The sequence below is a fragment of the Egretta garzetta genome, unplaced genomic scaffold, assembly GCF_000687185.1.
Source record: "Egretta garzetta isolate BGI_Z169 unplaced genomic scaffold, ASM68718v1 scaffold68, whole genome shotgun sequence".
In the NCBI taxonomy this organism is placed as follows: Eukaryota; Metazoa; Chordata; class Aves; order Pelecaniformes; family Ardeidae; genus Egretta; species Egretta garzetta.
The window spans coordinates 836,368-847,622 of NW_009260774.1; the positions used below are offsets into that span (position 1 = coordinate 836,368).

Below are 11,255 nucleotides of genomic sequence, written 5' to 3' on the forward strand. Positions count from 1 at the left end.
CTTCATGCTTAGCTTATTTAGGAAAATTAGACTTCAAACAACTTTTTAGATAGAACGAGACTATGCAATACACAGTTAATTCATTATCAGTTTTATTCATCCAGTGGAAGAAATCATAGTAACTCTGGATGAAAAGGGTGAACAGCAGAAACAAGATTAACTCAGTGGTTTTTTTCTTAAAATAAAGGAACTTTGATCTCTCAACTTCAGAATACTAGAGAAAGTCATATAGAGTCAGCTACTGAACTTATTTTAGATCCTATATGTCTATTAAGAATCTTTGTGTGAGGGCTTTGCTTTGGTTGTTTTGGTTTTGTTTTGTTTTGTGTTTTGGTTTTTTTTAACTGGCATTAAAAAAAAAAAAAATGTTGCTTTTCAGTAGTTGGAATCTATGTTCCAATGTGACTGGCCTACTTTTTTTAAATTAGGGTCAGAGCACTGAGAGTTGCAGGCTAAATGCTTTCAGTTTTCATACTGAAAGTAGGAGTCGTTCTTATGTCACAGGCAAGTATTTCATTGGTGATATGTTCTGCTGCGAGTTAGCTGGGCATCCTTTAAGAATACGTGCTTCTAAAGAGATTATGCTAAGAAATTCTTCATGCAATTAGGGGATGGAGGAAAAATGTATTATAATCTTAAAAGCAGTACATCCTTCCTTCATCAGTGGATTTCCTTAAATACCGCTTTAATAATGCCTGTAAAGATTATTTGATTATTTAGATGTGCAAAAGAGGTGCTGTTCCTGGTAAAAGTACTGGGCTTCATTCTTAAAGCAGTGGATGTGTCTATGAATTTAACCCAGAGTGTTTCTCAGCTCACACTTAAATAAGAGGCTTTAGTCTAATATGTGTGGATGTTTTATATGAATATGCTTTGTTTTGGTTTATCTGGTTTTTTGAAAGTCACTTCTGCTGTACCGCTTGCACATAATGGAAATGGACAGTAAGCAAGATCAACAGCAGAAAATTCTTTACTTAGCAGTAGCTTAATGTTATTTCTGCTCTCATTTTGATCATAGTTGGAATGGTAACAAAACCAGCAAGTGAGCAGTCCCAGGACTTTTCAATACACAATGAAGATTTTCCAGCATTACCAGGCTCCAGCTACAAAGACCCAACATCGAGTAATGATGACAATAAATCTGTAAGTAAACCTTAAATTCTCTTTTATTTTGTGTGTTCCTACATGAAATGGCCGGTGACTTTATTTGTAATGCAAGATTTTCAAATTTGCCCCTCTAAATTAACGAGAAATTTAGCATAAGCAGCATTTCATATATAACTATGTAAATGGAATTTCTCAGGAAGTTTTTTTGGTCCCAACAGTCACTGCGACCTTGCTTCATTAATTCCATATGACTTCTGTTTATCCTTTTGTATTTTGGGGAGCAGCCAGGGAGGAACTTGCAAGAACACCTTAAAATTTATTTTTGAGAATTGATATATATTTTTCAAGTTTTGCAATTTATAATTTATTTTTCTACCAATTCCAGCTTGGTTTTTTGCTGTGGGTGCCTCCCATCAGTAGTAGTAATTTACACTTTATAACATCTTTCTTCAAAGCTGTCAAATCCTTTAAAAGTTAGGTGGTACAATATCACTTCAAGGTAGAATTCTTCATGGGAAAATGAAATCACAGAGAATCTCTTTTAATAGAGACCGTTGCATTTCTGGGTATGTTATAGACTAGTGGGATGCACTGTATTTTAAGTATTGTAATTATCATGCATTGAATATATAGCTTAGAACATAAGATGACAGGGTTTTTTTCATTGTTTACTCTGAAAGATTTGTAATAAAAAATTCTTTTTTATTACAAATGCAATGTTGAGTAAAATTTGGGTGGCAGAGAACACTTTCCTACAGTATTTGACAAAATGTTCTAGTTTCACATTGTTTAATTACTTATAATTGCAAAAAAAATGTTAATCAGGGTGGCATAAATATTGATGAGTAGGTAGTAGCTGTGCCTACAAACACACTCATGTGAAAACTGAAAAATGCAACTGTTCAAAAAAGGGACAGGGGAAGCCTAGCTCCCAAATGTCATGGTCAGGTTTACTGTGTGGAAAATGTTCTCATACAGCTAGCGCTGAATACAGTAAGGAAGGAGGGAGTAAATGCAATTGCATTGTGTTACTGCAGATGTGTTTTAAAGAACAATAAAAATAATAGTTACAGAAGATACCTTTTTGTCAGGATATGGGCTCCTGGAGTGCAATCACAGTTTTCTTGCCAGACATCGTGTTTACATCTCTTTCCTGATAGTTGCGAATGTGCCAGCTGTATGTTGCTTGCACCTGAAATTGGTTTGAGTTATTATCTGTTGCTACATCATGGAGTGTTATGCAGGAGCAAGACTGTATGGGAAAAATATATGATGTGATGAGTCCTAAATATCCTCTAGTCACAGGCACTTGGGATATCCATTGCGTATTCAAACTCAGGTGTAAAATATTTTCTTATCCTTTTAGACTGCAAGCTGTAGGCTCATTAATATCTTTTATTGTATGACAGGTATACTTTAGGAAGTGGTAAATATTACATAAAGTTTGTCAGCAGAACTCAACAGCTTCAGCTTCGTTCCATTTTAATGCCTAATTTATTAGAGTGACTTGACATACCGGTTTAGAGCACTTGACTGAAAGACACTGTCAGCAAGTTTTTCTGTTTTGACTTGTTTCTATCATACCAACTCTGTAAATTATTTTTAATAGAATTTGAGTACATCAGGCAAAACATCATCCAGCACAGATGGGCCCAAGTTTCCTGGAGATAAAAGTTCAACTACGCAAAACAACAACCAGCAGAAAAAAGGGATCCAGGTGTTACCTGATGGTATGTGTCATTCCACTTTTTTTTCTTTAAAAGTTTTGACAGTCATTTAGATCACCTTGTTGATTCATCCACTTCTTGAAAGGAGAAAATTAATTTGTTCTTCTTGCCCAGGTCGGGTTACCAACATTCCTCAAGGGATGGTGACGGACCAGTTTGGAATGATTGGCTTGTTAACATTCATCAGGGCAGCAGAGACAGATCCAGGAATGGTACATCTTGCATTAGGAAGTGATTTAACAACACTAGGTCTCAATCTCAACTCTCCTGAGTAAGTTTCTGGTTTTTAGTACTATCTTCAGTTTTGGTTTTATTATGCTGTCATTCATAATAATAGGCTCGCTTAGCTCACACGACTATCAAACCCACAAGATATTTTGCCAAATAAAATTTGAAAGTGTAATGACAGTAAAATAAAATTTTCATAAACAAGAGAATTATGCTTCAAGGCATACCGAGATCTTGTTATGCAAGCTTTCAATAAACCTAGTGGCTTTGCTTATTCTCCTAACTTCTTTAGGACTTTCTTCAAGGAATTGACAGTATATTGTTAATAAATTTCATGTATACATTATTTTTCAAATAATAATATTTCTTGAGGACATCTACACTTAACTGTCAGCAACTTGGGGGTAAATTCAATTTATATTAGTGTAATAATGAACAGAGCATGTGCAGTGTTACCCTGCACCAAAGATTAATTTAAATGAAAATGTAGTTTTATAGTTAACTTCTGGTCATTCAGTTCATCTGAGTTTAGTCATCTAGGCTTCCTGTAGAGGCAGTGGGGAGAAAAGCAGTTAGCAACTGAACTAATGGTAAGGTAAGTGCTGAAGACAGATGAGATGAATCACCAGGCCAGCATGCCTCTCTTTCTCCACTTGTTGTAGAAGGAACCTAGATCAGTTTGGACAAAAACGCTTATCTTCTAGGTGACTGCAATTGTGAGAGCAATGTAGTTTCTGGTACTCTCTGACTTTCATCTGAGAATCTCCCATCACTTGGTTTCCGCAGAGATTTACATAGTGTTAGCCTTACTGACAGAGCTGTAGGTTCATTTTAAGGTTTGCACATAATACATTGACAAAACAAAGACTAAACAGCATACACACGTGCGCAGTTCCAGTGTTTCACAAATTTATACGTAGCTATACTCTGAATACACCACTTCAGGGAAGACTGATGAATGTGGATATCAAGGTGCAAGGGAAAGCATAAGAAAAACAGCTCCTGATTTTTTTCTGTCTTGAAATAATTGGCATGAATTTACATATTTTTTTCTAGAGATGTAACTTCTTAGGAATTACCACTTCTGGAAATTCTTTCTGTAGAGCTTGCATCAAAACTTAGTAAAATTGTTTTACCATTGGCACTTCTAAAATATTTCAAAGCGATCATCCAAAGTCAGCCTTCTGATACAGTTGTCTGTAGTTATTTGCAGAATGTGTTACGTTAATGTAGTGTCTTCTTCACTCATAGTGTTAGTCCCACAGGTCACTCCTCTGTTGAATCCAGTAGTTTCCCACGCCCATCCCCTTCTCCTGCAACATAAAGAGAATGCACACAGAACAGTTTCAAAGTACATCAGTATTTGAATTCTTGAGCTGTTCCTAGACACAGGTGGAATCTTGCTATATCGTTTGGTTATATAGCGACTTTCTCTAGATGTTGACATGCAGAATAGTAGTAGTGACACTACTTTTGGTGATACTATTTGATATTTTATTCAATGTTACTCATTAGTTTTAATGACTAACATGCTTCATCTTAACATACCTCTTGGAAAGTCTACATAAAACTAATACCTCATTGCAGAGGAATACTAAACATGCTTTGATGATGTGATGACTTGTAGCTGTGTTATGCAGCTCCTGAATACAGCATCCAAATAATTTGTGTGTCTTTGTACATAAGCAGTATGTATACCTGGCATGCTGCTGCTTTTCCTTAGCAGGTATGCTGTAAACAGCTGGTTTTTTAAAAGCTTTTAACATTTAATTCCTGTGTATTAGGGTATTAAGGGTCTTGGAGGGGATAGGGTTAATATTTTACCCAGGCAGTTCTGTATCAGAAAGCTGGTTTTCTTTTATACTACAGAAAAGATTTGCAGACAGCCTGCACAGTCCTCAGTGTCTGGCCTGCTGTCTTGCCTTATGTTGAACACCCTTTGCTTCCTGTATGAATTGTCATTTGAAAAACTAAAGGCATTTCACATGTGAAAAGCTGAGATTTTGTGCCTTGTGAGGCACTTCTGACAGTAAAGATAGCTGTATGCCTTAACCACTCAGCACAATGAAAGTGCTATTAGAAACAAAATTTTAGAATTCTGTATATATCTCTAACAGTTTGAATTAACCCTTCTAACTTCTAGTTTTATATAGACTTTCTGTGCAGGTAGGTTAAGACTTATTTTGGTTGTTGAAAGAATGATCATGTATTGCCTGTACAGTCCGCTATTTCTTTGTTAAGAAATATGCTTCTAATTCCTTAGGATAACTTAAAATACTACATAAACAAAAATTTTAAAATATGGTATTACTGCATTTAATTCTTTAGAGATTATGTAGCTGTTTCTTCATGGCCTGAAGCTTTCTGAAATATCGTCAAATAGACTGTAGGCTGTCCAATACCTCCATGAAAAATGTTACATTAGTAGAGTTTTATTTCTATCATCAAGGGAACACTGTGCACAAACACTTCAGTTTTTATTGTATACAGAGGTGCAGTCCTGAGTCTGTAAAATTCTGGATTCCTTGCCCAGGAAACCAAACCCCTAGGGCATGGATGAGGTGACGGAGTTGCAGGATGCTCCTCTTGGGGCCATGCCTATACATGCTATGAGTAGAAGGAATGGTTTAGTTATTGTCAACATCTGCACATTTTGCCACTGAAATCCTCCTTCAGGTCCCAAAGCTTAAGTTTTTGCTAACAATAAGATTGACTTGGCCTAAAGTAAGACTGACACCACTTGATCAGCGTAGGTTTTGGTCCATGTAGCTCAGCTGGCAGTTGGTTATGTTCAGGTAATTTGGTAGGTTTCCGATTATTTTATTTTATTTTTATAGTAATTATTAGGCCCTTGACAAGAAGGAAGCGAGGATTTGATAGAGTGTACCATACCCAAGTTTCATTTACAAAACTTTCCATAATAGCATGCTATCGTGGATAATTAAAAGCAGGCTGTAGCTTTCTGCCAAAAGTACGTTTTGCTCAGTCTTTTTTTTCACTACTTTAACTGTAAATTAGAAAAGTCATTCCTCAGTATATCAGTCATTATAGTACAGTTGGAAGGTTCATAATTTTCTCTTTATTAAACTAATGGCTCCATTTTTTAAAATATATGTTAGCAAAATCTGTATAAAAGAAAAATACCAAATCATAATAAACTGATGTTCATGTTGTGCTGGGATTCAATTTATTTGTTGTCACAGAAATTTAGAAGAGTAAAATCTCTACCTGGCTAGTTTAAAAAAAAATAAATCTGTCAGTATAAGCTTTTCCTCTCCTTTTAAATCATAGGCTAATAAATTGCAATCCACAAGGCTTATCGCAGCTGTTCCTACGCAAATTGAAACCCTGCATAAAATTGGGTCCCTAAGAAGGGTTGGGATCCCTGGCACCTAAGTTAAAGGAATGACAGATTGAAAAGGAAATCATGGCCCAGTAGATTCCCATGGCAGTTTAAACACAATCTTACTCCATGTGTTAAAAAAAAAAGGAATAAATGCGACTATTTTAGCAAAGTGGGCTGGAAATTTCCTTTTCTTCTTCCTTCTCACCCCAGGTTGTGATTTTGCTTGTATGGTATGGTTTTTAGGTTTAGTGTCTTGGTTGTGAGGATTGTTTGTTTTGATGTTTGTTTCTAATTTTGATAAATTTGTGCTTTTTTTTTTTTTCTTCAGAAATCTTTATCCCAAATTTGCATCACCCTGGGCATCATCACCTTGTCGACCTCAAGACATAGGTAAGAGAGAAATAACTATTTAATTCAGTATTAATATTTGCAAATTATATTCATTTACATGTCTTAATAGTTGCATCAATTCCGATTCTTTTTTAGACTTCCATGTTCCATCTGAATACTTAACTAACATTCACATTAGGGATAAGGTGAGTACGTGTGTGTGTGCTTATTTCTTGTTAATTTATTACCAGTAATTTTTATAATTTTCTTTCAGATAGGTAATGTTCAAAATCAGTGCATTTTATGGATATCCTCAATCTTTTTAGGAACAGTGATGCATTAACCGGCTAATTGGACATGTCATGCACCCATTCCACCTTAGAAAAAGAAAGGGAAGACAAAACTGAGAATGGGCATGGTTAGCTAAAGAACACATTATGTTTTTAAGAGTATGCTGTTCATGTAAAGCAGAATTTTGTTATAATCCATGTACTGTAATATTCAAATGCCATATTATATTGAGATATTTCTTGAGATAAGCTCAGAATTGCGGTTCAAGATATTCTCCCATTTATCTCTTGCTTTCCATATCTACATGAATAGGGATTTTTTTTCTTAGCTGTGTTTTATTTCAACTATTGTAGTTCCATAAGAGGGATCACAGAGAAAAATTGTAAGAAGTTGTAGTAATGTTACTTAACAGAGTGTGAAGTGAGCAAATAAGTGTAAATGGTGGTTTTTTTAAAGTAGATGAGGATACACATAGGATCAGGGAGAAAATTCTGTCTTGATGATTCATTACTTTTGTCTGTTTTCTGTTGTATCTTTTAAGTTGGAAAGGTTAACTAAAAGTGGAAAAAAAAGATTGTTTTAATAATTATTACTCTTGTTATATTAGAGTATCATTTGCAACACACTTAGGATGGAAGCACGTTCTGGATGTATCCTTGTGTTATTTAAGTGGGATAATATGTCTTAAAACTTTTATCTATTCTGATTTTTCATCCTCATTTTCTTCAATCTTTTGCAGCTGGCTGCAATAAAACTTGGCCGATATGGAGAAGATCTCCTGTTTTATCTCTATTACATGAATGGAGGAGATGTATTACAGCTATTAGCAGCAGTAGAGCTGTACGTTCAAACTATTTTGTCAGTCTTGTATGATTTAATCTATTGCAGTAATGAAGTAGTAGATGTAAAAAAAACCTCAACAAGTCAGATGCTGAAAACAGAAGCTTAGTCAGTCTAAAGCTGGAAACCATTTTTTAAAGACCTCCTCCAACCTTGGTTCCATTTTATACTTGGTTTTTTTTTCATTCATATAGTGGAAATCAAAAGTCTGTCTCATAAATTTTGCGTTATTACGAACCACTGTGAAAAAGTGACAAGTGCCATTCATCATTAAACATCTAACTTTTCTTCAGCAAAATGAAAACCAGTAAATAATCATAAAAATAATTCGTTGTTTGAACCTACCAGACTTCTTAGTTTTGCGTGATTTGTTTGAGGTGTAATATTTGTATGGAAGAGGTACGAGATCGCAGGTGTAACAATGTCTTAGAAATTTTGTTTTGGTTTTGAATGCATTGTATAGTTTTGATCAAAACCCTTGAAATTATGTTTTATGAAGTCAAATTCAGATAACTAACAATAAAAATTATTTTTCCTTTCTATTAAAAATGAAAGATTTAACCGGGATTGGAGATACCACAAAGAAGAACGAGTATGGATCACCAGGGCACCCGGCATGGAGCCAACAATGAAAACCAATACGTACGAGAGGGGAACATATTACTTCTTTGACTGTCTTAACTGGAGGAAAGTAGCTAAGGTATCTCTTTTCCCTTGTGCAGATTTTTTAAGTCTGTCAACCATGTATTTTTAAAAGGACAAAGGTAAAACCCAACCTCCTCCCCAAAAATCTCAAACCTTTTAACCTCCTGTTGTTTAAGTTCATTATCTTAATTTCTGATGTGTGAGGGAATAGAGATTGCCTAAAACACTCGCTGGCTTATGGAGAAGGAGATGTCTCTCTATTTGCTGTGTTCTTTGGGAACTACAAGGATGTAGAACTTAGGAGTTTTGTTTAGAACAAAAGCTTTTTTCGAGTACAGAATTCTAGAACAGAAAGCATTATTTGGCACTTTAGAAATTGTGCTTGCCGATATTATTTTGTTTTGCTTTAGAAAATCCAATAGGTAGCTACGACATCTCACTCTGGATTTAAAAATAGGTATTGGGGGTGGGTGGGTGGCTTTTTTGTTTTCATTTGGGGTTTTTTTGGTTTGTTTTGGGGTTGGGTTTTTTTTTTTTCCAGATATTGTCTCTCCTTGAGCATATTGCAGGACTTCAGTGCTCTGTTGTTTGAACATCAGAGTACGTTGAAATAAATCACTACTTATAGGTTGGTGGCATATTTTCATGGTGCTTGTTTTCTGTATTCTAGGCCAAGAGGCATTAAAAAACCTCTGAAAGCTACGGTCTTGTCCCTTCCCACTTCTGATAATCTGTTTGTTCCTTTCGGTTCATGAATACTGTCAGTAATGTTCACCCGTTACTTTTAGCTGAAGAAATTCATAAATTGTGCTTCATTTTCTCCACCTTCCCCCAAAGATAATTAATGTTCAGTATCTTCCAACTTCTAAGACCATCCAACTTCCAGTTCCAGCTTTTAGACCATCTTGTACAGTGACTTTTCCTTGCTGGATTGCAATTTCTGTGATTTCTCTTCTCCACTAAAGCAAAGATTTTTCTAATGCAGATATGTGCCAAAAACCTGTTTGAGAACCGAGGAGTGCTAGCATTCACTAAACTGGCAAGAGTTAGTGCTTTTGAAAATAGCCTGCCCTACGAGGTGATGCATTCAGCTTCACCTGGAGCTGAAGAAAAAGATAAATTCACAATATACATAAAACCATTACACCTATCTAGAGTCTGTTTGAGTTAGATAGTTTGTCAAGAATCTCATTCCCCTCTTAAGTTTGGTTATCTGAGATTTTATGGATGTGGCATGATTTTCCTTCAAGTTTTAACTGATGTGTTGGATTCATCCATGAAAGAACAAACATAAAACTTCCATGTCAGACCTTCTGTAGATACAGTATCACACTGTTGCTTTTCTCTAAGAAACACTTAACAGATCAGACTAGATTCATCTTGAAGCCTTGAACTCAACAGATGTGATTCCAGCTTGTTGGAACTATGGTTTGTGGTTCTATGTGCTTAGGTATTTCATTTAATCGGAAATCTTTTCACCTGGAGTCTCACAAATTGCTTGCTGAAAAGGCTTTCTGTGACCAAGTTGCACCTATACACTTGGAGACTATGAAATACTGCATTAAATAATTATGTCTCTGTTTATGTGGTTTTAAACATCAGCTTTAAAGTAGAGTTCAGCATTCTCCCCTCTAAGTGCGTTACATTTCTTCCGAGCCAGTATATTGAAGTTTGCCATCATCTAGAAGATTAACTAGATATGATGCTCTTTTTTTCTTTCTTCCCCTCTCCCCCCAGTAAATTTGCTTAGCCTGTGCAAGCTCCCCTCAGAAATTCGTATTCTGGTTGCCCCAAATGATATGGGAGGCTCTTCAATCCATTTGCACGCGTGACTTGTTGCCTCTGCTGCCTTTCCTGTGACCAAAAGAAAAGCAAGGTTTTGTAACTGAAGATTTTAATGGCAAGCCCTACTTCTATGTTTTTTCATATGTGCAAGGTAATGCCACAACTTTTAAGCAAAAGCATCGCTCCCCTCAAAAGAAACCCCAAACAAAAAGAAAGTTTTAATTTCTATTTGAATTATTTATTTGCTGCTTGGTATACTTTCTTAGGTTTCCCAAGATGCTATTTAAAGCTATTTTATTATTACATAAGATCATCAGAGGGGAAGTAATTACCTTTTGAAAGGATAGATTTCTTTGGAGTCAAGTGAATGTATTCCATTTATATGGAGTGTATTTAATAAGAGATTTAATAAGAGCCTCATATATGTTCATATATTGGTGGATCAGATTGAGTTTTTACCCTGTGTGGAAACACAACACTTCTTTTACGAAGACGTAGTTGTGCCCATTGTTATAAGGTTTAGTAACCTCTTTAAGCGTCTCATCTTTTTCTACCGGTAGTAAATGTGTGAAGCTGCTACTTGATGCTTAAGCATTACTTTTGAAGACAGTATTTTCTCTGTTTGGAGTCTTGAGCGCCATCCTGAAACTCAGCATCCAGTGCTTGAGTTGTTAATTAGCACACTACTTTCTTCCACTTTTTAAGAGTAGAGCTTGGCTTCATCTGGTAGGCATTCCTAGAGATAATGCGGTGTGAGAGAGAGAGAGAGAGATGAATCACTACTGTTCTCTGGATGATTTTGCCCAAGATCTACACAGATTCTCTTCACTTTACTTTGTGTAATGAAAACAATTCCCTGAACAGTAAGAAGCAATTGGTAGCTAGCAAGGAGAGGGACAGTATTTTGTAAAGTTTTGCATCTGCAGCTGAAAAATAACAAGGAACGTGATTTCCCT

At 35.6% G+C, this 11,255-nt stretch overlaps 1 protein-coding gene across 2 annotated transcripts in view; it reads left to right on the forward strand.

Annotated features, from left to right (window-relative positions):
• CNOT2 (CCR4-NOT transcription complex subunit 2) overlaps positions 1 to 11,255 on the forward strand; it is a 60,660-nt gene that overhangs the window by 42,412 nt on the left and 6,993 nt on the right. For both annotated transcript variants that reach the window (XM_009646266.2, XM_035901688.1), the window contains exons 8-14: positions 1,019 to 1,143; positions 2,717 to 2,837; positions 2,949 to 3,105; positions 6,737 to 6,798; positions 6,895 to 6,944; positions 7,769 to 7,869; positions 8,425 to 8,569. In XM_009646266.2, the coding sequence (XP_009644561.1) occupies positions 1,019 to 1,143; positions 2,717 to 2,837; positions 2,949 to 3,105; positions 6,737 to 6,798; positions 6,895 to 6,944; positions 7,769 to 7,869; positions 8,425 to 8,569 (761 nt within the window). The remainder of the gene's footprint in view (positions 1 to 1,018; positions 1,144 to 2,716; positions 2,838 to 2,948; positions 3,106 to 6,736; positions 6,799 to 6,894; positions 6,945 to 7,768; positions 7,870 to 8,424; positions 8,570 to 11,255) is intronic.